The sequence below is a fragment of the Salmo trutta genome, chromosome 1 (genome assembly GCF_901001165.1).
Source record: "Salmo trutta chromosome 1, fSalTru1.1, whole genome shotgun sequence".
Classification (NCBI taxonomy): Eukaryota; Metazoa; Chordata; class Actinopteri; order Salmoniformes; family Salmonidae; genus Salmo; species Salmo trutta.
Window position 1 is genome coordinate 16,533,861 of NC_042957.1, and position 25,945 is coordinate 16,559,805.

The 25,945-nt window shown below is 41.7% G+C and overlaps 2 protein-coding genes across 5 annotated transcripts; both read right to left on the reverse strand.

Annotated features, from left to right (window-relative positions):
- Window positions 1–1,348: 1,348 nt before the first annotated feature.
- Window positions 1,349–11,205, reverse strand: LOC115172481 (galectin-3-like). Of its 4 annotated transcripts, none has more exons than XM_029729996.1 (6): window positions 11,065–11,205; window positions 8,023–8,102; window positions 7,096–7,734; window positions 6,892–6,980; window positions 6,440–6,611; window positions 1,349–1,838 (listed from the first exon to the last, which is right to left on the reverse strand). In XM_029729996.1, the coding sequence occupies exons 2-6, from the start codon at window positions 8,092–8,094 to the stop codon at window positions 1,680–1,682; spliced, it is 1,131 nt and encodes a 376-aa protein (XP_029585856.1). In that variant the 5' UTR covers window positions 8,095–8,102; window positions 11,065–11,205; the 3' UTR covers window positions 1,349–1,679. The 4 variants fall into 4 exon arrangements, with proteins under 4 accessions (XP_029585856.1, XP_029586111.1, XP_029585943.1 ...); XM_029730251.1 differs by having other exon boundaries at window positions 8,023–8,033; window positions 11,065–11,204; XM_029730083.1 differs by lacking the exon at window positions 11,065–11,205 and adding an exon at window positions 10,710–10,838.
- Window positions 11,206–16,327: 5,122 nt separating this feature from the next.
- LOC115198066 (galectin-3-like) lies at window positions 16,328–20,714 on the reverse strand. The gene is made up of 5 exons (XM_029760152.1): window positions 20,697–20,714; window positions 20,408–20,593; window positions 19,855–19,943; window positions 19,403–19,574; window positions 16,328–17,255 (listed from the first exon to the last, which is right to left on the reverse strand). The coding sequence occupies exons 1-5, from the start codon at window positions 20,712–20,714 to the stop codon at window positions 17,097–17,099; spliced, it is 624 nt and encodes a 207-aa protein (XP_029616012.1). The 3' UTR covers window positions 16,328–17,096.
- Between the last annotated feature and the right edge of the window lie 5,231 nt (window positions 20,715–25,945).

Genomic DNA, 25,945 nt, shown 5'->3' on the forward strand with positions numbered 1-25,945 from the left:
AGAAATGGTGGACTAGAGAAGTCCCAGTCTGCACAGAACCTGGCCACAGAGGGTGTTGCTCAGTACCTCTGATGTTCAGTACAGCACATACAGTACATTCTACTACTGTAGGTAATAATAACCTAGCCTCAGAGGAGGAGTACAACAGCTTCACAAGACACATGATCTTGGAGGTGATATTTGTAAACACCTGTCTAACACTGACATTCTGTCTAATTGACAGTAAGCAGTAAAATCATTGTACTTCTATCTAGCCAGTGTATTTCTACTTTATCAATGACTCTACTGCTGCTCTACCCACCCGTAGCTCCCCGCTCCCCCAACCCCTCCAGTAATAGAGGAGAAAGTTTACATTAACTGACACTTTTGTGCAATGGAGTACTGATACTTTTCTCAACTGATCGTACTATTTGTCTTACTCTACTTGTGTTTCAGAATGGATGCTGAATGTCTATTTCTCCTGATTTTACTGATTTGATTTGATTTACTAGGATCCCTATTAGCCGACGCAAATGGCAACAGCTAGTCTTACTGGGGTCTGACACATAACGAAAAAGACAATACAGACAAAAGACTACAATTTACATAAATGTAAAAACATGAACATATAGTATGTGTGTGTGCATCTATCAGTTACACGTACCTGCCATTAACGTGTGTGTGTGTGTGTGTGTGTGTGTGTGTGTGTGTGTGTGTGTGTGTGTGTGTGTGTGTGTGTGTGTGTGTGTGTTTTACACATACCTGTGAGTACATACAACAAGTAGGTCACATGAGGGAGTGGCGTTGTGTCGTGAGGCTGCTTTATTTGTTTTTTGAAACCAGGTTTGCTGTTCACTTGCGCTATATAAGATGGGAGTTCTGTGCGCTCATGGCTCTGTATAATACTGTATGTTTCCTTGAATTTGTTATGTACCTGAGGACTGTGAAAAGACCCCTGGTGGCATGTCTGGTGGGGTAAGTGTGCGTGTCAGTGCTGTGTGTAAGTTGACTATACAAACAATTAGGAATTTCCAAAACAACGTTTGTTATAAAAACAAGAAGTGACGCAGTCAGTCTCCTCGATTCTTAGCCAAGAGAGACTGGCATGCATAGTATTAATATTAGCCTTCTGATTGTAATGGGATGTTAGTTGTGTGCATTGAATCCTGACAGTCAAGTCAGTCTTGATATTGCTGATATTGAGGTCTCATACAATATACGATGTAAAACTTCATTCAATTTAATGGTATTATTTCATACAATTTTTGTTATTTACTACCCCTGTAGGGCACTGAATGCCCTCATATGGAGACCTTCAGTGAATCAGTGTAATGCACTGTATCTACTGATACCTTGAGTCAGAAAGGCATCATAAGCATAAAGTATGTTTATTTACATAGACGTTCAACAGAAAATAGATATAAAATATTATACACATTTAAATGAAATGGCATTGCTTAATTCTTAGTCCTTCATACCTTGTAAATTTCACACATTTGCAAAAGGATTGTTTTTTTTGTAGAGTTAGTGGGCATTAATGCAGTATTATGTTTGCAGCTCGTCACTATCATAATCATCATCACCATTATCACCATCATAATCAGAAAAAAGTTGCAAAGACTAACTGCAGATTGATGCCATGTTATGCATGTAGCCTATGCTGAGTGTTGTATAATATAGTGATGTCATGTGTATGGTTGTCATGGTATCGTGTCTACGTTGACAGAGGTGATGATGACATCATGGAGGATGTTGATGCGATCGATCTGGTTGAGTTCTCTGATGCGGTGTTTAAACTCAAACAGCTGAGCTCCGTTCACAGCCACCTTAAACTCGCCGGACGTAACCAAAATCTTCATCTGAAACACAGGACAGAAACACTGGTGGCCAGATTGTCTTTGCAAAATAACCTGGTTAGATAAAGGTCTGTGAAAGCTACATCTGACCACCTCTCAGACACTCAACTGTACATGGACTCAACAAAAGCTTTCATCAGAAAAATACAAATTATTGATGTAGAGGATATCTGACAGTGCTGATCTATAACCCACTTTAACTACTTTATCCCTGTATTCACCATTACTAGTAGAGAACTGGCCATTGGTAACATTAACAATAGAGATGTTAGTCAGCACAGTACAGGTTGTTAGTCAGTACAGTATAGGTTGTTAGTCAGTACAGTATAGGTTAGAGTTGTTAGTCAGTACAGGTTAGAGTTGTTAGTCAGTACAGTATAGGTTGTTAGTCAGTACAGTATAGGTTAGAGTTGTTAGTCAGTACAGTATAGGTTAGAGTTGTTAGTCAGTACAGTATAGGTTAGAGTTGTTAGTCAGTACAGTATAGGTTGTTAGTCAGTACAGTATAGGTTGTTAGTCAGTACAGTACAGTACAGGTTGTTAGTCAGTACAGTACAGGTTGTTAGTCAGTACAGTATAGGTTGTTAGTCAGTACAGTACAGGTTGTTAGTCAGTACAGTACAGGTTGTTAGTCAGTACAGTACAGGTTAGAGTTGTTAGTCAGTACAGTATAGGTTAGAGTTGTTAGTCAGTACAGTACAGGTTAGAGTTGTTAGTCAGTACAGTACAGGTTGTTAGTCAGTACAGTATAGGTTAGAGTTGTTAGTCAGTACAGTACAGGTTGTTAGTCAGTACAGTATAGGTTAGAGTTGTTAGTCAGTAAAGTATAGGTTGTTAGTCAGTACAGTATAGGTTGTTAGTTAGCACAGTATTGGTTGTTAGTCAGTACAGTATATGTTAGAGATGTTAGTCAGTACAGTATAGGTTAGAGTTGTTAGTCAGTACAGTATAGGTTAGAGATGTTCGTCAGTACAGTATAGGTTAGAGTTGTTAGTCAGTACAGTATAGGTTAGAGTTGTTAGTCAGTACAGTATAGGTTAGAGTTGTTAGTCAGTACAGTATAGGTTGTTAGTCAGTACAGTATAGGTTGTTAGTCAGTACAGTACAGTACAGGTTGTTAGTCAGTACAGTATAGGTTGTTAGTCAGTACAGTATAGGTTGTTAGTCAGTACAGTACAGGTTGTTAGTCAGTACAGTACAGGTTGTTAGTCAGTACAGTACAGGTTGTTAGTCAGTACAGTACAGGTTAGAGTTGTTAGTCAGTACAGTATAGGTTAGAGTTGTTAGTCAGTACAGTACAGGTTAGAGTTGTTAGTCAGTACAGTACAGGTTGTTAGTCAGTACAGTGTAGGTTAGAGTTGTTAGTCAGTACAGTACAGGTTGTTAGTCAGTACAGTATAGGTTAGAGTTGTTAGTCAGTAAAGTATAGGTTGTTAGTCAGTACAGTATAGGTTGTTAGTTAGCACAGTATTGGTTGTTAGTCAGTACAGTATAGGTTAGAGATGTTAGTCAGTACAGTATAGGTTAGAGTTGTTAGTCAGTACAGTATAGGTTAGAGATGTTAGTCAGTACAGTATAGGTTGTTAGTCAGTACAGTACAGGTTAGAGTTGTTAGTCAGTACAGTATAGGTTAGAGTTGTTAGTCAGTACAGTATAGGTTGTTAGTCAGTGCAGTATAGGTTGTTAGTACAGTATAGGTTGTTAGTCAGTACAGTATAGGTTGTTAGTCAGTACAGGTTAGAGTTGTTAGTCAGTACAGTATAGGTTAAAGTTGTTAGTCAGTACAGTATAGGTTGTTAGTCAGTACAGGTTAGAGTTGATAGTCAGTACAGTATTGGTTAGAGATGTTAGTCAGTACAGTATAGGTTCTTAGTCAGTACAGGTTAGAGTTGTTAGTCAGTACAGTATAGGTTGTTTGTCAGTACAGGTTAGAGTTGTTAGTCAGTACAGTATAGGTTAGAGTTGTTAGTCAGTACAGTATAGGTTGTTAGTCAGTACAGTATAGGTTGTTAGTCAGTACAGGTTAGAGTTGATAGTCAGTAAAGTATAGGTTAGAGTTGTTCGTCAGTACAGTATAGGTTAGAGATGTTAGTCAGTACAGTATAGGTTCTTAGTCAGTACAGTACAGGTTAGAGTTGTTAGTCAGTACAGTATAGGTTGTTTGTCAGTACAGGTTAGAGTTGTTAGTCTGTACAGTATAGGTTAGAGTTGTTAGTCAGTACAGTATCGGTTAGAGTTGTTAGTCAGTACAGTATAGGTTGTTAGTCAGTACAGTATAGGTTGTTAGTCAGTACAGTATAGGTTAGAGTTGTTAGTCAGTACAGTATAGGTTAGAGTTGTTAGTCAGTACAGTATAGGTTAGAGTTGTTAGTCAGTACAGTATAGGTTAGAGTTGTTAGTCAGTAGAGTACAGGTTGTTAGTCAGTACAGTATAGGTTAGAGTTGTTAGTCAGTACAGTACAGGTTGTTAGTCAGTACAGTACAGGTTGTTAGTCAGTACAGTATAGGTTAGAGTTGTTAGTCAGTACAGTATAGGTTGTTAGTCAGTACAGTATAGGTTGTTAGTCAGTACAGTATAGGTTAGAGATGTTAGTCAGTACAGTATAGGTTAGAGTTGTTAGTCAGTACAGTATAGGTTAGAGTTGTTAGTCAGTACAGTATAGGTTAGAGTTGTTAGTCAGTAGAGTACAGGTTGTTAGTCAGTACAGTATAGGTTAGAGTTGTTAGTCAGTACAGTATAGGTTAGAGTTGTTAGTCAGTACAGTATAGGTTGTTAGTCAGTACAGTATCGTTTAGAGTTGTTAGTCAGTACAGTATAGGTTGTTTGTCAGTACAGTATAGGTTGTTAGTCTGAACAGTATAGGTTAGAGTTGTTAGTCAGTACAGTATAGGTTAGAGTTGTTAGTCAGTACAGTACAGGTTGTTAGTCAGTACAGTATAGGTTGTTTGTCAGTACAGTATAGGTTGTTTGTCAGTACAGTATAGGTTAGAGTTGTTAGTCAGTACAGTACAGGTTGTTAGTCAGTACAGTATAGGTTGTTTGTCAGTACAGAATAGGTTGTTAGTCAGTACAGTACAGGTTAGAGTTGTTAGTCAGTACAGTACAGGTTGTTAGTCAGTACAGTATAGGTTGTTAGTCAGTACAGTATAGGTTAGAGTTGTTAGTCAGTACAGTACAGGTTGTTAGTCAGTACAGTATAGGTTGTTAGTCAGTACAGTATAGGTTAGAGTTGTTTGTCAGTACAGTATAGGTTAGAGTTGTTTGTCAGTACAGTATAGGTTGTTAGTACAGTATAGGTTAGAATTGTTATTTAGTACAGTATAGGTTGTTATTCAGTACAGTATAGGTTGTTAGTCAGTACAGTATAGGTTGTTAGTCAGTATAGGTTAGAGTTGTTAGTCAGTACAGTACAGTTTGTTAGTCAGTACAGTATAGGTTGTTAGTCAGTACAGTATAGGTTGTTAGTCAGTACAGTATCGGTTAGAGTTGTTAGTCAGTACAGTATAGGTTGTTAGTCAGTACAGTATAGGTTGTTAGTCAGTACAGTATAGGTTGTTAGTCAGTACAGTATAGGTTAGAGTTGTTAGTCAGTACAGTACAGGTTGTTAGTCAGTACAGTATAGGTTAGAGTTGTTAGTCAGTACAGTACAGGTTGTTAGTCAGTACAGTACAGGTTGTTAGTCAGTACAGTATAGGTTAGAGTTGTTAGTCAGTACAGGTTAGAGTTGTTAGTCAGTACAGTACAGGTTGTTAGTCAGTACAGTATAGGTTAGAGTTGTTAGTCAGTACAGTATAGGTTGTTAGTCAGTACAGTATAGGTTGTTAGTCAGTACAGTATAGGTTAGAGATGTTAGTCAGTACAGTATAGGTTAGAGTTGTTAGTCAGTACAGTATAGGTTAGAGTTGTTAGTCAGTACAGTATAGGTTGTTAGTCAGTACAGTATAGGTTAGAGTTGTTAGTCAGTACAGTATAGGTTAGAGTTGTTAGTCAGTACAGTATAGGTTGTTAGTCAGTACAGTATAGGTTAGAGATGTTAGTCAGTACAGTATAGGTTAGAGTTGTTAGTCAGTACAGTACAGGTTGTTAGTCAGTACTGTATATGTTAGAGTTGTTAGTCAGTACAGGTTAGAGTTGTTAGTCAGTACAGTACAGGTTGTTAGTCAGTACAGTATAGGTTAGAGTTGTTACTCAGTACAGTATAGGTTGTTAGTCAGTACAGTATAGGTTAGAGATGTTAGTCAGTACAGTATAGGTTAGAGTTCTTAGTCAGTACAGTATAGGTTAGAGTTGTTAGTCAGTACAGTATAGGTTGTTAGTCAGTACAGTCTAGGTTAGAGTTGTTAGTCAGTACAGTATAGGTTAGAGTTGTTAGTCAGTACAGTATAGGTTGTTAGTCAGTACAGTATAGGTTAGAGATTTTAGTCAGTACAGTATAGGTTAGAGTTGTTAGTCAGTACAGTACAGGTTGTTAGTCAATACAGTATAGGTTGTTAGTCAGTACAGTAAAGGTTAGAGATGTTTGTCAGTACAGTAAAGGTTAGAGATGTTAGTCAGTACAGTATAGGTTGGAGTTGCACTGCTATTAAGAATATTCCCACTGACCTCGAAGGACTGACCGTTCATGAAGGGGAAGCCTCCATGTGTGTACCTCTCCTCCTTCCCCCAGCGCTCTCCCACCTTGTGGTTCCTCACCACTGCCTGCTTGCCCCCCTCCTTGAACCGAGAGTTGAGGTGGAAGGCGATGTCATTACCTCGCAGGAAGTTCACCGTGAACCTAAACAAGTTAGGATAAAAACAGTTTTCAATTGATCTTATTGATAAAAACACAGGTCAAGACATTAGATAGTGAAAACTACAGCCATCAGGTTAATAGGCCCACTCTTCCAGGATCGTGATGTATTGAAGGCAGCTGACATTCAATATAGTAAAATGACTTATTACATCAGTTGTATTCAAATAACATACTGTTAATGTGTACTGTACATCCAATGCTTCCACTGGGTATCTCAGGGATCTTATTAATCCCAGTAGACTATGGTAGTTCATGAACTCACTGCTTAGCGTTTGGTTTGACCTGGCCCATGATGGTGAGCATCATCTTGTCGTAGAGGCCTCTTTGTAGGTTCAGGTTGTAGGGCACATTCTATACACCAACACAACACACAGACATTTAGGATATGGTGCTATCTTCACACCAACACACTGATTATGCCAATTCCTTTCCTCCATCCCTAACTCCTTCCCTCCCTCTCTCTCACCTGTCCAGTTGGTGTCGGATTCCACTGTGTAGCAGGTGTGAAGCCACCTGGGTCCTGATCAGGCCAACTAGATTGTCCACCTGGGTCCTGACCAGGGCCGAATGGCCATCCAGACCCTGGGTTAACGCTTGGGACTGGCCACCCTTGGGGACTGGGCTGGCTGGGGCCCTGGGCTTGAATTGGGGCTGGGGGTTGATAAGGCTGGGGTGCAGGCTGGGGTGCAGGCTGGGGCTGTAATTGGTGAGGCTGGGGCTGGGGTCCAGGCCAGCATGGCTGGCAGGGATTGGTTGGGGCTGGTTGGGTATGTTGTGGTTGAGTACCAGGCCAGTTTTGGGCTGGAGCTGGGGATGATTTGGATGGTTGAGGACCAGGCCAGTTCCAGTTTTGGGCTGGAGCTGGGGATGGTTGTGATGGCTGGGGCCCAGGCCAGCAAGGGGTGTTCGGGTGCCCAGGAAAGCAAGGCATGGGCTGAGGTTGAGCTGGGGCTGATTGGGATGATTGAGGACCAGGCCAGCAGGGGATGCTGGGCTGCTCAGGCCAGCAGGATGGGGGTTGGGGTTGGGTGGGCTGTTGGCTGGGCTGCGTTGGCCAGACAGGACCCCCTGGTTGCTGTTGACTGGGCCAGATACTGTTGCTTCCCTGGGGGGTAGAACCAGAGGACAGACAGCCACACAGAGCATCAGAGGGCTGGGGGGACAAAATAAGTACACACACATACAGTCAAAGATACACACATTCATACATGCACACTGGCACCGACACGTTTGCACACACTCCCATACACACAGACACAGACAAATAACTCAGAATGAGACACATACAGAGACAATTTCCACACAATACTTCAAGAATACTGAGCATGTTCCTGTCATTGAGTTCTCAGTTGCTAGTTGTGAGTGTAGAGGTTGAAGGAGGGGAGGTACTTACTTCCATAGTATCTGTAAGTAAAGAGAGAACAGCATCACTACGTTTTTTCATCTTCATCAGAAACGGAAGCATTAGAACCCCTAACAAAACACAAATCACTATAGCAACTCACCCCTGTTGGATCACAGGTTAAGAAGATTTTCACTTTAGGAACTTGTTTGCTCCAGTTTCATCCCTGATTATACCAGCAGATACTGAGGGACATTTGAGAGGGACGGCTGTTCTAGACATGACCACTAGATGGCCCCAGTGAATTACCTCAGCAAATTTAAATCGGCTCACTCCCATGATTATTATAGACCAAGTTCCACACTACTCAGTACTCATACACAGAGTATGACGGTAGAAGGCCATGTCATATGGAACATAATGCATAATAAAGCCCTTCCTAAGGAATGTGTATGGAACTGTGAATCTGTTGTCTGTAAACATTCTGCCACAGTCGCACAAGTGACTGTCTTCTCTTAGCACAGCGGATTGTACAGATACCTATTCACCAATAACATAATTACCTGATTACCTGCCCTCAGTCTGTATAGCCTATATGTTGTGCATGGTCTTTATAGACAATACATGATGACTCTGCAATAGGCCTCCAAACCATACATGTTCTAAGTACCCACTATTAAAAGCAACAATTCGGTGTAACACATTTGCTCTGCATATTTCCTTCAATTGTCATTCAGATTGGAATATTCAAACCATAATGTCTAAGAGTTCGTAGACCTAGATTAAATCCGGACTGCGGTAGATTTGCATTGTGTGATTGACATTTAAAAGCTAATTTTCGATTGCAGAATCCACGAACACAGAAACATTGCCGTTATTAGTGGGTTGATGTCTAGATGGGATACAGCTTTTGTCCAATTTAACGTCAAATCAAATGCTATTGGTCACATATACATATTTAGCTGATGTTATTGCGGGTGTAGCGAAATGGTTGTAAAACAAAATACTGCAAAGTTGCTTAGGAACTAGAAGCAGAGCTTCCATGTCTGTCGGCGCCATCTTAAACAACCATTGTCAACGTTTTTTTTTGTGCATTTTAGCTAACCCTAAACCTAACCATTTTCCTGACCTTCATTTCGTTCTAGTAACCTGCTACGTTAATTATTCCAACCTGCTGCGTAAGTTCTCCTAAAACCTGCTAAGAAAAGTCAGTTCTGACAAAAGCTGTATGCTTTCTAGACAGAACCTTCAAAAGCTGTATGCTTTCTAGACAGAACCTTCAAAAGGTGCATAGCCCAAAAGGGGTTTGACTAGATGGGATGCAGCTAATGGCAGAAGTGACTTTCAAATCAAATCAAATGTAATTTGTCACATGCTTTGTAAACAGGTGTGGACTAACAGTGAAATGCTTCCTTACGGGCCCTTCCTAACTATTCAGAGAGAAAGAAAATATAGACGTAATAGAAAAGTTAAACAGGTAAAAATAAAAGCAGGCACAATGAGCAACGACAACTTGGCTATGTACCAGGAATACCAGTACCAAGTCCATATGCAGGGGTAATTGAGGCAGAGATGTAGGCTATATAGGGAGAACTATAAATAAATTGACAGAGAGTTAACAGCAGCAACAGCATACAGTGTGTGATGAGTCAAAAAAAGTGAGTGCAAAAAGGGTCAATGCATATAGTCCGGGTAGCTATATGGTCAACTATTTATCAGTCTTATGGCTTGGGGGTAGAAGCTGTTCAGGGTCCTGTTGGTTCCAGACTTGGAGCATCGGTACCGTTTGTCGTGAGGTAGCATTGCAGCCAGCAGAGAGAACAGTCTATGACTTGGGTGGCTGGAGTATTTGACTATTTGTAGGGCCTTCCTTTGACACTGCCTGGTATAGAGGGAAAGAGGGATAACTAGTCAGTTGTATAACTGAATGCATTCAACTGTAATGTGTCTTCCACGCTTAACCCAACCCCTCTGAATCAGAGAGGTGCCGGGGCTGCCGTAATCGACAGCTACGTCATCAGCGCCCGGGGAACAATGGGTTAACTGCCTTGTTCAGGGACAGAACGCCACAACAGATTTCTTCCTTGTCAGCTCGGGGATTCCATCCACCAACCTTTTGGTTACTGGGCCAATGCATCTACCCGCCAGGTTACCGGTCCTGGATGGCAGGGAGCTTGGCCCCAGTGATGTACCCTCTGTAGGTTCTGTAGCTCCTCGTTGTGGTCCGATGCCAAGCAGTTGTCATACCAACCAACTTTTTGTAGCAGGTTAGGACAATTTACACGCCAGGTTAGGATAATTAACATTGCAAATTAGGAGAATTAGGTTAAGGTTAGGAAAATAATTAGGGTTAACTAAAATTGTATAATTCTCCCTGACGTGACTCAAACATGCTACTTTTGACGTCACTTTGACATTAGCTGCATCCCTTCTAGCCATGACCACTGAAAGTGGCGATCAGATTGAATCTAGCTTTCCCTCAGTAAGTGGCCTACTTTTGAACATCCCATAGACCAGCAGTATGCAGAACATGTCAAATCTGTCTCATATAAAATGTAGGTGGATCATCGTACAATTAATTATCCTATTCAGCCAAAATGGAGGTTAGTGGAAGATACACTCTATAAGCCAGGGCTTTTCACACTGCAAAATGTTGGTTTAGCAAATGACCTCTTTTAGACTGCAGCATAGCTAAGAAACATTTAATACTTTCACACTCTAAAGTGCATAACACCAACCTTAGCCCAGGACTAAATTGGCCCTGCTGCAGAGCAGAGTAAGTACCAGCTTTTGGAGGGGGAAGCAGCAAGCCTATGACAGAGATCAGCCAAAAGTGTATTTGAATATTCTATGTATCATCAACTATGATCCCAGACAGCTGGAGCTAGATCAAATCAAACTTGATTTAAAGTGCATTTAAAATTGCAACACACAGTAAAGTAAAACAATAAAACAATAAAATAAGGTAAAAGCTCCCTTGTCAAAGAGAAGTCTAACTCACCAATGGGACAATAGAGATGTTCTGGATCTCAGTCTCAGTGGGACTAACCTGGATAAATAAGAGCTATATAAATGAAGAAAACGTTACATTACCGGTTGTGGTGTTGTTGAGGTGACAGTTAGACAGCTACAGTAGGAATTCACACACACTCCTTTATGTACTCCTCTATACATTCTCTTCTTTATTTGGCCACTCCTTTATTACCAACTTTGCTCTACTGGGAAACCACACCCAGGGGGAAAGATTCCCTGCAAAATACTGTCATAGAGCAGCAGACTGATGTAGTTTTGTTGAACTGTTGGTTGGTTCATAAATTGACTTGGACATACTTGAACAAATGATGGAAGTTTGCAATATCTAAGGGAGGATTATATAGCAATGTCCCTATAATATATAAAAAACACATCTTCCCTGGTGTTTCTGCTCTGAAACTGTCATGGGGGTTCCTGGAATGCAATAACAGTTTGTTTGTTTTTTCGAGAGGGAGAGAGGGAGAGAGGGGGAGAGAGAGAGAGAGAGAGAGAGAGAGAGAGAGAAAGAGAGAGAGAGAGAGAGAAAAATGGGAGAGGAGGAGAGAGAGAGATGGGACAGGGAGAGAGAGAGAGATGGGACAGGGAGAGAGAGAGAGATGGGACAGGGAGAGAGAGAGAGATGGGACAGGGAGAGAGAGAGAAATGGGAGAGGAGGAGAGAGAGAAATGGGAGAGGAGGAGAGAGAAAGATGGGACAGGGACAGAGAGATGGGAGAGAGGAGAGAGATGGGAGAGAGAGAGAGATGGGAGAGAGGAGAGAGAGATGGGACAGGGAGAGAGAGAGAGCTGGGACAGGGAGAGAGAGATGGAACAGGGAGAGAGAGAGATGAGAGAGAGATTGGAGAGAGCTGGAACAGGGAGAGAGAAAGATGGGACAGGGAGAGAGAGATGGGAGAGAGGAGAGAAAGAGATGGAACAGAGAGAGAGAGAATGAGAGAGAGAGAGAGAGAGAGAGAGAGAGAGATGGAAGAGGGAGAGAGAGAGATGAGATATGGCAGAGTGAGAGAGAGATGGGACAGGGAGAGAGAGATTGGACAGGGAGAGAGAGAGATGGGAGAGAGGAGAGAGAGAGAGATGGGACAGGGAGGGAGAGAGATGGGAGAGAGGAGAGAGAGAGATGGGACAGGGAGAGAGAGAGATGGGACAGAGAGACAGATGGGACAGAGAGACAGATGGGAGAGATGGGAGAGGAGGAGAGAACAGTGAGAGAAACACAATATTTAAATGTTGCCATAGAAACCAGGGAATCTTGTCTGTGTATGGTTGTGTTGTATGTGTGTATGTGTGTGTGTGTGTGTGTGTACGTTTGTGCTTGCGTGTGTGTGTGTGTGTGCATGCGTGCGTGTGTGTGCATGTATGTGTACGTGTGTGTATGCACATGCGTGTTTGTGTGGGTGTTACAAGTGAGAAGGGGTAACCAGGGGGTGCCTAACTCTCAAGCCCAAGGTGTCTCTCAAGACAGCCATGGTTTTCATTCAGCACGAAAGCAACCCGTTTCAGTAGGTTCCCCCATTTCCAAACACAACGAACACAGTGTGATGGGCTGCTGTTGGTAACGTGGTTGACTTCATTGCTCAGCAGCCAGTCATGAGACTGTGTCTCACAGACGATAACTAACTCCCTGACATGGTCTCTGTGCCAGGGACAGTAATGTCATTAGAACAGACAGACACCTTCGCTGTGTCAGACCTGGGGCTGGTTCCATTGCAGTCAGGGTGAAAGTCTGTAACACACCATGAGAGGGGCCAGTCTAACAGGTCCCCCGGTAACGGTGATAAACATCATCAACTCTGTTTATTCTTCTCTCAAAGTCAAAGTTTCCCCATCTGCTATGACAGTGTTATGTCAGTATTATAACAGTGTTAAGAACTCCTTAACAGCTTCTACCCCCAAGCCATAAGAGTGCTACAACTAGTCCAATGGCCGGTACCGGTACCCCCTGTAACCTGTACACATTGACTCGGTACCGGTACCCCCTGTTACCTGTACACATTGACTCGGTACCGGTAACCCCTGTTACCTGTACACATTGACTCGGTACCGGTAACCCCTGTTACCTGTACACATTGACTCGGTACCGGTAACCCCTATAACCTGTACACATTGACTCGGTACCGGTACCCCCTGTAACCTGTACACATTGACTCGGTACCCCCTGTAACCTGTACACATTGACTCGGTACCGGTACCCCCTGTAACCTGTACACATTGACACAATACCGGTACCCCCTGTAACCTGTACACATTGACTCGGTACCGGTACCCCCTGTAACCTGTACACATTGACTCGGTACCGGTACCCCCTGTAACCTGTACACATTGACTCGGTACCGGTACCCCCTGTAACCTGTACACATTGACTCGGTACCGGTACCCCCTGTAACCTGTACACATTGACTCGGTACCGGTACCCCCTGTAACCTGTACACATTGACTCAGTACCGGTACCCCCTGTAACCTGTACACATTGACTCGGTACCGGTACCCCCTGTAACCTGTGCACATTGACTCGGTACCAGTACCCCCTGTAACCTGTACACATTGACTCGGTACCAGTACCCCCTGTAACCTGTACACATTGACTCGGTACCAGTACCCCCTGTATATAGCTTCATTATTGTAATTTTATTGTGTTACTTTTTATTTTTTTACTTTAGTTTATTTAGTAAATATTTTCTTAACTCTGTTTTCCTAAAACTGAATTGTTGGTTAAGGGCTTGTAAGTAAGCATTTCATGGTAATGTAACCTGTTGTATTTGGCGCATGTGACAAATAATATTTGATTTGATTTGAAATGTAAACAATGTTAATTTAAAGGAACATTTCAAAAATGTTCAACTACATATTCATTATCTTCAGCACCACCCCAACATCAAATGTGAAAATTGTGCGTTTCTATGTTTTGTAGTAAAAAACAAATGTCAATGACATCATCGGTGTGCGTTGTGTAATTTTAACCAATTATGAGTAGACATTGCCAACTAATTATCTACTAATTGGTTGATGATGTCATTGGAAACACTTATCTTCTATCTTCTCTCCATCCATGATTAGATTATCTGTAGGTATCGAAACTCCTTGCACCTATAATCTCTGACCCTAGCTGTAACCTCTGACCTCTAGCTGTAACCCCTGACCTCTAGCTGTAACCCCTGACCTCTAGCTGTAACCCCTGACTTCTAGCTGTAACCCCTGACCTCTAGCTGTAACCTCTGACCTCTAGCTGTAACCCCTGACCTCTAGCTGTAACCCCTGACCTCTAGCTGTAACCCCTGACCTCTAGCTGTAACCCCTGACCTTTAGCTGTAACCCCTGAACTCTAGCTGTAACCACTGACCTTTAGCTGTAACCCCTGACCTCTAGCTGTAACCCCTGTCTCTAGGTATGGAAACCTAGCTTGGTACCAGATCTGTTTGTGCTGTCTTGCCACTCGTATGTTGTCACACCAAACAATGACAATAAGAGTTGGCAAGACAGCACAAACAGATCTGGGATATCCCCTGCATCTAACCTCTGTCGACTAAAATGTGTTTCTCTAATCCAATTCCTAATTACTGTAGATTGTATGGTGCTGAGGTGGAGGGTCATGGTCAAACTAACTCTCTACTATGTCCATGGTAACAACAACACAACCAACACACAATCCCAACATGCACACTTACTACTTATTCAGAGTGGTGAAAGTTAACCAACCTGGTTAGATTCTGAAGACTACCCCCGGAGGGCGCTGAATCCAGTGAAATACAATGACGGCCCAGTCCCAAACTGACCCCTAGACTGTAAACCCTATGTGCTTGGAGACACCTGAGATGATTTGATTGGTATTAGCAATATGGTGAAACTTCCACTTAGCCTATCAGAGGGCAAGTTGGTTACACCAGTCAATTCCTCTTAGATCTCCACAACTGTATACAGTAGGGTTATTCAACTCTTACCCTATGAGGTCCAGAACCTGCAGGTTTTCTGTTCTACCTGATAATTAATTGCACCCACCTGGTGTGCCAGGTCTTAATCAGTCCCTGATTAGAGGGGAACAGTGAAAACAAGCAGTGGAACTGGCTTCGGTGTCCAGAGTTGAGTTTGAGGTATAGGGCATAGGATCTAGGAATCGATTTGGTATTGGGCCCATTAGTGCACTTAAAGGTTTGTATAAGAGCACTTCATCTACTGATGTCTTCAGTCACTCCTTCAACAGTAAACATGTTTAATTCCATATCCACTGAGTGTACAAAACATTAGGAACACCTTCCTAATATTGAGTTGCACTGCTTTTTCCACAGGGACGCTGGCCCATGCTGACTCCAATGCTTCCCACAGTTGAGTCAAGTTGGCTGGATGTCCTTTGAGTGGTGGACCATTCTTGATACACACAGGAAACTGTTAAGTGTGAGAAACCCAGCAGAGTTGCAGTTCTTGACACAATCAAAGTGGTGTGCCTGGCACCTGCTACCTTACCCCGTTCAAAGGCACTTCAATCTTTTGTCTTGCCCATTCACCCTCTGAGTGGCACACATACACAATCCATGTCTCAATTGTCTGAAGGCTTACAAATCCTTCTTTAACCTGTCTCCTCCCCTTCATCTACACTGATTGAAGTGGATTTAACAAGTGACATCAATAAGGAATCATAGCTTTCACCTGGATTCACCTGGTCAGTCTGTCATGGAAAGAGCAGGTGTTCCTAATGTTTTGTACACTCCGTGTACATTCAACACATTTTTCTTGCGAAATGCACTAACACCATCAAAACTTTAAATACATACCACAAAATAAAATAACTTTTTCAAAATAGCATAATTTGTCAAAATGCTAAATAAACGAATACCCACAAAACTTAGAATACATGTAACAAAACTTGCTGAATCCATCAAAACAGTATAATTTGTCATCATATTATACATTTGATAATGGCTCCAAAAGTACTAACTATAGCCATCAATAGATCATCCTTTTCTATGAAAAATAGTAAAATGGTATGAGATGGTAAACATTTTAAGTGAGCTATTCTTGTTCTCTGAATTAGGACCAAATACTAAAGCAGAAGGAATTTCACTAAAAGGTCAAATAAAACATATGGTTTGGAATTGTTTACGTGTTAAATGCTGTGTATGGTAATGCTGTTTTAAATGTTTTATAATACAGCAAACATAAATCAAATCCAGTCTGTCTAAAGTACTCAGAACCAAGCAGGTAGTTATGGAACTACGAACCAAACACGTTACTGTCAGATACTAAGGCCTACTGTGTAACGCAAGGCTAGGCTTACATGACAAAGACCTCCTACTAGGATGGAGCCACTGCAAAAGAAATATGGAATACAGCAATATCTTTTATTTAAACTTTATTTAACCAGTGATATTGAAAGTAATTACAAGTATGAAACAGAGAAAACACTTTGTTTTTATAGTAACTGATGAGGTGCTGCTTTTAGTATATGTGTGTCCTTTGTTGTGTTTTATTGTGTATTTATTGATGTTGAATGTATTGGCTGGTGCAATCAAATTTCCCCTTTGGGGCATTAATAAAGTAATATCTTATCTGATCTTAATCACTGTACAAAAGAAGTGACTGAAATGGTTGTTCAATTAAATGTCCTTCCTATGTCTGGAGGCCGTCCATCAGCAAGTGGAAAAACAATCCCGAATAGAAATGAGGAAAGGTGAATACAGAGGAGGAACACAAGTGATATGAATGAACAGGCCTCAACCTACACAAATGCTCTCTAATGGAAGGTCACAATGTTACTTAGAAGTAACCTAACTTTATTCTCTGCATCGTGAAAAAATGTAAAAAAAAAATGGCAACCTTCTCTCTTCTGATGAAAGCAATGTGTTACATTAAAGAACATTGCTTAATTTGTTGTCCTACATACATGCTAAGACCACACGGATTTGCGCATGGAGTGGTTATTTTAGTAAGTGGGAATTAATGCGGTATTATGTGTGCAACAGAGAAAGAGCGCAGCTCATCATCATCATCATCATCTTTATCTTCATCAGCATCATCATAAAACAGGTGCAAAGAGTTACTTCTATGTATGTAGCCTATGATGGTTGTTGTATGATGTATATAAGGATGTCATGTGTATGGTTGTCATGGTATCGTGTCTACGTTGACAGAGATGATGATGACATCATGGAGGATGTTGATGCGATCGATCTGGTTGAGTTCTCTGACGCGGTGTTTAAACTCAAACAGCTGAGCTCCGTTTACAGCCACCTTAAACTCCTCAAACATAATCAGAATCTTCATCTGAAACACAGGAGAGGGAGGAAGAGGAGAGAGGGGAGGAGAGGGAGAGCGGATTGAAATAACGTGTCATTTAGCCGCAGACACCCGAAAAGTGTCAATTGCAGTTGATTTGTTAGTCAGTACAGTATAGGTTAGAGTTGTTAGTCAGTACAGTATCGGTTAGAGTTGTTAGTCAGTACAGTATAGGTTAGAGTTGTTAGTCAGTACAGTATAGGTTAGAGTTGTTAGTCAGTACAGTATAGGTTGTTAGTCAGTACAGTATAGGTTAGAGTTGTTAGTAAGTACAGTATAGGTTGTTAGTCAGTACAGTATAGGTTAGAGATGTTAGTCAGTACAGTATAGGTTAGAGTTGTTAGTCAGTACAGTATAGGTTAGAGTTGTTAGTAAGTACAGTATAGGTTAGAGTTGTTAGTCAGTACAGTATAGGTTAGAGTTGTTAGTCAGTACAGTATAGGTTGTTAGTCAGTACAGTATAGGTTAGAGATGTTAGTCAGTACAGTATAGGTTAGAGTTGTTAGTCAGTATAGTACAGGTTGTTAGTCAGTACAGTACAGGTTGTTAGTCAGTACAGTATAGGTTAGAGATGTTAGTCAGTACAGTATAGGTTAGAGTTGTTAATCAGTATAGTATAGGTTGTTAGTCAGTACAGTACAGGTTGTTAGTCAGTACAGTATAGGTTGTTAGTCAGTACAGTATAGGTTAGAGTTGTTAGTCAGTACAGTACAGGTTGTTAGTCAGTACAGTATAGGTTGTTAGTCAGTACAGTATAGGTTAGAGTTGTTAGTCAGTACAGTACAGGTTGTTAGTCAGTACAGTATAGGTTGTTAGTCAGTACAGTATAGGTTGTTAGTCAGTACAGTATTGGTTTAGAGTTGTTAGTTAGTACAGTATCGGTTAGAGTTGTTAGTCAGTAGAGTATAGGTTGTTAGTCAGTACAGTATAGGTTGTTAGTCAGTACAGTATCGGTTAGAGTTGTTAGTCAGTACAGTATCGGTTGTTAGTCAGTACAGTATAGGTTAGAGTTGTTAGTCAGTACAGTATAGGTTGTTAGTCAGTACAGTATAGGTTGTTAGTCAGTACAGTATAGGTTAGAGTTGTTAGTCAGTACAGTATAGGTTGTTAGTCAGTACAGTATAGGTTGTTAGTCAGTACAGTATAGGTTGTTAGTCAGTACAGTATAGGTTAGAGTTGTTAGTCAGTACAGTATAGGTTGTTAGTCAGTACAGTATAGGTTGTTAGTCAGTACAGTATAGGTTAGAGTTGTTAGTCAGTACAGTATAGGTTGTTAGTCAGTACAGTATAGGTTGTTAGTCAGTACAGTACAGGTTGTTAGTCAGTACAGTATAGGTTAGAGTTGTTAGTCAGTACAGTATAGGTTGTTAGTCAGTACAGTATAGGTTAGAGTTGTTAGTCAGTACAGTACAGGTTGTTAGTCAGTACAGTATAGGTTGTTAGTCAGTACAGTATAGGTTGTTAGTTAGTCAGTACAGTACAGGTTGTTAGTCAGTACAGTATAGGTTGTTAGTCAGTACAGTATAGGTTAGAGTTGTTAGTCAGTACAGTATAGGTTAGAGTTGTTAGTCAGTACAGTATCGGTTAGAGTTGTTAGTCAGTACAGTATTGGTTAGAGTTGTTAGTCAGTACAGTATAGGTTAGAGTTGTTAGTCAGTACAGTATAGGTTGTTAGTCAGTACAGTATAGGTTAGAGTTGTTAGTCAGTACAGTATAGGTTGTTAGTCAGTACAGTATAGGTTGTTAGTCAGTACAGTATAGGTTAGAGATGTTAGTCAGTACAGTATAGGTTAGAGTTGTTAGTCAGTACAGTATAGGTTAGAGTTGTTAGTCAGTACAGTATAGGTTAGAGTTGTTAGTCAGTACAGTATAGGTTAGAGTTGTTAGTCAGTACAGTACAGGTTAGAGTTGTTAGTCAGTACAGTATAGGTTAGAGTTGTTAGTCAGTACAGTATAGGTTAGAGTTGTTATTCAGTACAGTATAGGTTAGAGTTGTTAGTCAGTACAGTATAGGTTAGAGTTGTTAGTCAGTACAGTATAGGTTAGAAATGTTAGTCACTACAGTATAGGTTAGAGATGTTAGTCAGTACAGTTTAGGTTAGAGTTGCACTGCTATTAAGAATATTCCCACTGACCTCGAAGGACCGACCGTTCATGAAGGGGAAGCCTCCATGTGTGTACCTCTCCTCCTTCCCCCAGCGCTCTCCCACCTTGTGGTTCCTCACCACTGCCTGCTTGCCCCCCTCCTTGAACCGAGAGTTGAGGTGGAAGGCGATGTCATTACCTCGCAGGAAGTTCACCGTGAACCTAAACAAGTTAGGATAAAAACAGTATTTAATTGATCTTATTGATAAAAACACAGGTCAAGACATTAGATAGTGAAAAATACAGTCATCAGGTTAATAGGCCCACTCTTCCAGGATCGTGATGTATTGAAGGCAGCTGACATTCAATATAGTAAAATGACTTATTACATCAGTTGTATTCAAATAACATACTGTTAATGTGTACTGTACATCCAATGCTTCCACTGGGTATCTCAGGGTTCTTATTAATCCCAGTAGACTATGGTAGTTGATGAACTCACTGCTTAGCGTTTGGTTTGACCTGGCCCATGATGGTGAGCATCATCTTGTCGTAGAGGCCTCTTTGTAGGTTCAGGTTGTAGGGCACATTCTATACACCAACACAACACACAGACATTTAGGATATGGTGCTATCTTCACACCAACACACTGATTATGCCAATTCCTTTCCTCCATCCCTAACTCCATCCCTCCATCCAGCCCTCTACCCAGCCCTCCATCCATCCCTCCATCCAGCCCACTACCCAGCCCTCCATTCATCCCTCCATCCAGGCCTCTACCCAGCCCTCCATCCATCCCTTCATCCAGCCCTCCATCCAGCCCTCTATCCATCTATCCCTCCATCCATCCCTCCATCCATCCAGCCCTTCATCCATCCTTCCATCCATTTTTACATCCATTTCTCCGTCCAGCCCTCCATCCAGCCCTCCATCCAGCCCTCCATCCAGCCCTCCATCCAGCCCTCCATCCAGCCCTCCATCCAGCCCTCCATCCAGCCCTCCATCCGCTGAGGCTACACTACAGCTTCTCCAGTCCCTTCTCGTTGTCTCTCACCAGATGTCCAGTTTGTGTCGGGTTCCACTGTGAGGCAGGTTTGAAGCCACCTGGGTCCCGACCAGGACTGAAAGGCCATCCAGACCCGCCTCGGTTAAGGCCAGGGTTAAGGCCTGGGTTCTGACCAGGCCAACCAGACTGACCAGGACTGAACGGCCATCCAGACCCTGGGTTAAGGGCACTAGACTGGTTGGGGACTTCAGAAGAAGCTGGGGCAGGGGCGGGGGCTGGAGCTGGAGATTGAGAAGGCTGGGGTGCAGGCTGGGGCAGGGGAGCCTGGGCCTGGTACTGGGGTCCAGGCCAGCATGGCTGGCAGGGATGGGCTGGGGCTGGTTGGAGTGGTTGTGGTTGGAGACCAGGCCAGTTTTGGGCTGGAGCTGGGGATGGTTGGGATGGTTGAGGACCAGGCCAGCAGGGGATGCTGGGCTGCTCAGGCCAGCAGGATGGGGGTTGGGGTTGGGTGGGCTGTTGGCTGGGCTGCGTTGGCCAGACAGGACCCCCTGGTTGCTGTTGACTGGGCCAGATACTGTTGCTTCCCTGGGGGGTAGAACCAGAGGACAGACAGCCACACAGAGCATCAGAGAGCTGGGGGGACAAAATAAGTACACACACATACACAGTAAGAGACACACATGCACACACACACACGCACACACACACACACACACACACACACACACACACACACACACACACACACACACACACACACACACACACACACACACACACACACACACACACACACACACACACACTCATGCACACAAGAGAAACAGGCATACACACACACATTCAGTGTATATACATAGAGGCCTATTCAGACATGACATTCAAGAATTCAAGAAGTATCCCAGAATACTTTAATAACAGTAAATCATTTAAGAATACTGAGCCAGTTCCTGCTATAGAGCTGAGTTCTCAATTGCTAGTTGCCAGTGTAGAGGTTAGAGGATGGGAGGTACTTACTTCCATAGTATCTGTAAGTACCGAGAGAACAGCATCACTACCATTTTTCAACTTCATCAGAAACAGAAGCATCATTCAAGGCTATAATTGAATAAAGTATCATTAGGAACTCACCACTATCAGATGGCCCCAGTCCCTAAGTCCTAACCCTAACCTAAACCCTAATTTTAACCCTAACCTTAATCCTAACCTTAACCCCTAACACTAATGCCTAGCATAGCTAACGTTAGCGTTAGCCAAGCTAGCCACCTAGCTAACGGTAGCTACAACAAATTGGAATTCGTAACATATCAATAAGTTTCAGAAATTCTTAACATATTGTATGAATTGCAATTTGTAACATACCATACTAATTGTAATTCGTAACATATCATATGAAATGGATGATGGACATCCACTAATTAATACGAAACATAAGATGTTATACTAATTTACTTTTACTATGTTACATCTATCACTGAGTCCAGGTTGAAGTATCACTGACATCTTGGACAGTTTGGAAACTTTCCTCAGGGAATTAACATGGGCTCACAAACTCAATGCCACTTGAATTAAAGACCCAAGTCCCACACTACTCATACACTGAGTATGAAGGTTAAAGATCACCTTAAAGACAATTGTAACCCAAATTGTCATTTGGCACTTAAAGACAATTGTAACCCAAATTGTCATTTGGCACATGATGCACCATAAAGTCCTCAGTAAGGAGTATGTATGAAACAGTGAATATTTTGTATGTTATCATTCTACAAAATTCACACAAGCCTGGGGTTGTCCTCTTCTCTTAGCACAGCACAGCAGATTGTATAGATAGCTGCTCACCAATAACATAAATACCTGATTACCTGCCCTCAGACGAGGAAGCATTGTCTTTACCTTATAGAGTACAGTGGAGGCTGCTGAGGGGAGAACAGCTCATAATAATGGCTGGAAAGGAGCGAATGGAATGGAACCCATGTGTTTGATGTATTTGATACCATTCCACTGATTCTGCTCCAGCCACAACCACAAGCCTGTCCTCCCCAATTAAGGTGCCACCAACCTCCTGTGATAGAGTACAACATGACTGCAATTATGATATGGATACATAGTATAAGATACTATCTTATTATAGGCCTCCAAACCATAAACACAGTCATGCCCAAATAAGTTGATTACCTGTACACGTGGTCTACTATGAGAAGCAACAATTCAGTCTTTAGCTCTGGATATTTCATTGTCTAATTTAAATATAAAAGTTAGCACCAACTTTATGGGGGTCAGCTCCCTTGACAGATGTCTAACTGACCAATGGGACAATACATATTTTCTGGATCTCAAAGGGACTAACCTTGATAAATAAAAGTTGAATTAATTGAGAAAATGTTACCTGTTATTTGCTGCACTCCTCAGATGTAACTGTAGACCCAGAGGGTTGTTGTGATGTTGAGGTGACAGCTAGACAGCTATAACAGGAACTTTATGTACGCCTTTATACATTCCCTTCTTTATTTGGCCACTCCTTTATTCCCAACAATTAAAAAATATATATATTTTACCTTTATTTAACTAGGCAAGTCAGTTAAGAGAAATTCTTATTTACAATGACCAAAAGACAAAAGGCATCCTGCGGGGACGGGGGCTGGGATTAAAAATAAAAAATAAAATAAAAATATAGGACAAAACACACATCCCGACACGAGAGACACCACAACACTACATAAAGAGAGACCTAAGACAACAACATAGCATGAAATATCCTCTACTGGGAAAACCACACCCAGGGGGAAAAAATCCCTGTCACAACATTTCCCTTATCAAACTATGTTCTTCATTCTTAATAAGAGTACATCAATATATATACATGTTATGTCTTAAATGAAAATCCATCAATCGGATATAGGATAAAAGACTGGTGACAGGTTGTGAAAATATACTTTAGCAAACTACTGTTGTAGTGCAGCAGAATGATGTGGTTTTGTTGAACTGTTGGTTGGCTCATAAGTTGACTTGGACAAACTTAAAGGAATGATGGAAGTTCAATCTGAAAAAGGTCTAGATAAAATATCTAAGGATTGTCATGAGCGTGGCTGGAATGTACCCTTTTTCTCCACCTCCACCAGAACACAGTTAGAGAGAGGGAGGAGAGAGAGAGACAGACAAAGAGAGAGAGAGAGTGCCCACAATACATGACACAAGGTTTAAATGTTGCCATAGAAACCAGGACATCTTGTCTGTGTATGGTTGTGTTGTGTGTGTGAATGTGAGAAGGGGAAACCAGGGGGTGTTAAGACATGTCCAAGGTGTCTCACTCCTCTCCAACTCTACTCCTAACCTCACAAACACAGTGTGATGGGCTGCTGTTGGTAACGTGGTTGACTTCATTGCTCAGCAGCCAGTCATGAGACTGTGTCTCACAGACGATAACTAACTCCCTGACATGGTCTCTGTGCCAGGGACAGTAATGTCATTACAACAGACAGACACCTCCGCTGTAGCTGTAAACCTGAGAGGAGCTCTGGAGTGGAGTCAGGCTGACGGTTAGTTCCCTGTCCTGGTGGAAAGTCTGTCTCACTGCATTGAGTCTGTCCCTGATTCCAAATGGCACCCTATTCCCTTTATAGTGCACTACTTTTGACCAGGGGGTCAGAAGAACCAGTCTAACAGTTCTCCAAACGGTAATGAACATCATCAACTCTGTTGATCCATCTCTCAAAGCAAAAGTTTCCCCATCTGTTATGTCATCGTTGTGACATAACAGATTCTCATTTACAGCAACGACCTGGGGAACAGTTACAGGGGAGAGGAGGTGGATGAATGAGCCAACAGAGTGTTAGAGTAAATTGTAGTTGATAAAATGTAATTGATAACTAAAACATAAACAATGTCAAATTAATTGATTATCTCCCAGATTGATCTTGGTCCTAATTGTCAATTCTAATTTGTTTTAATTGACTGTTTTGTATGTCAATGTGTATTTAATGTGTATATTGTGTATATTTTATCTAAACTTGCCTATTGATGTGTTTGTTTTTGTATTGTGAAGGGCTCATTTGCCAGAGACTTTAGTCTCAACATGACTTCCCTGTTGAAATAAAGGTAAATAAAACAAATATAATCCTCTCCATCTGTGATCAGATTATGATCTCTGTAATCTCTTTCTGTAGGTAGGATATGCATGCTCTGCCGTCAGATGGCGTCATTCTAACGCGACAAGCGTGAGACGGTCTTAGGTATTTAAACCCCCTGACACATAGCTGTAACTTTTACCGTATCTGGAGGTATGGAACCCCCCTGCACCTTTAACCTCTGACCCCTAGTTGTAACGGTGTGTAGCAGGGTCGCCCCTAGTTACCACAGCCACAAAGTCATAAACCCGCCTATTTCTACTATCGTCTGATTTTAAACCTAACCCTAACCTTAAGCCTAACCGTAACACACTGCTAAAGTTATGCCTAACCCTAACCTTAAATTAAGACCAAAAAGCAAAAATAAATAAATACCTCTAATATTACAATATAGCCAATATTCATATCAAGTCCGATTTTATTTGTCACATGCGCCAAATACAACAGGTGTAGACCTTACAGTGAAATTGCTACTTACGAGCCCCTAACCAACCATGCAATTAAAAAAAATATAAAAAATACGGATAAGAATAAGAAATAATAAGTAATAAGTAATTAAAGAGCAGCAGTAAAATAACAATAGCGAGACTATATTCAGGGGGGTACTGGTACAGAGTCAATGTGCGGGGGCACATTGGCTTGGGTAGCGAGAGACAACCCTGTATCAGAGGAGGCTGGTGGGAGGAGCTATTGGAGGACAGGCTCGTTGTAATGGCTGGATGCTGGATGTGTTTGATGCTGTTCCATTAATACCATTCCAGACATTACAAAGAGCCCATCCTCCTATAGCGCCTCACACCAACCTCCTCTGGTCAGTAGGTATAAAAATGTAGCCTTGTACCAGTTGGCTATGTTGTCACGCCAAACAATGACCATTGTTGGCAAGACAGCACAAACAGATCTGGGATATCCCCTGCATCTAACCTCTGTCGACTAAAATGTGTTTCTCTAATCCAATTCCTAATTACTGTAGGTTATATGGTGCTGAGGTGGAGGGTCATGGTCAAACTAACTCTCTGATAAACATATCAATGGTGTCCACAGTAACAACAACACATCAAACAAACAATCCCAACCTGCCACACTCACCATGTTGGTTCCCTTTTAGCTGTAATTTGAGTTCAGAAACGTTGGACATTTCTATGGGATGTGAATAGAATTAGAAAAGCCATGGAGTTGGTCTATCTACATGGATACCTCAACTCCTGTACTATTTTACACGGTAGACATTCAACAAAGCTAAGCATTCTGGTATAGTCACTCTATGATATGACACTACTTTGCTAGCAACTGAGATCCTGACAGAATGCACTGTGACCCTTTGGAAAACTGGGTCAATACATTCAAGCGTAGAATGGATAACTCACATGCACTTTGGCGATCTTCATGAATTAAGAAAACCTACTTTTCAGCATGGAAAAGGAGACTTGTTGTACATCCACTAAACCACTAGATGGCACTG

Bases quoted from the DNA above. Each gene is read 5' to 3' on its own strand.
- LOC115172481 (XM_029729996.1), bottom strand. From the start codon at position 8,094: ATGCTTCCGTTTCTGATGAAGATGAAAAAACGTAGTGATGCTGTTCTC. The intron at 6,612-6,891 runs GTGAGTTCATGA...TAACTTGTTTAG, and splicing joins GTCAAACCAAACGCTAAGCA to GTTCACGGTGAACTTCCTGC. The intron at 1,839-6,439 runs GTCAGTGGGAAT...CCTGTGTTTCAG, and splicing joins TGAACGGTCAGTCCTTCGAG to ATGAAGATTTTGGTTACGTC.
- LOC115198066 (XM_029760152.1), bottom strand. The intron at 19,575-19,854 runs GTGAGTTCATCA...TAACTTGTTTAG, and splicing joins GTCAAACCAAACGCTAAGCA to GTTCACGGTGAACTTCCTGC. The intron at 17,256-19,402 runs GTCAGTGGGAAT...CCTGTGTTTCAG, and splicing joins TGAACGGTCGGTCCTTCGAG to ATGAAGATTCTGATTATGTT.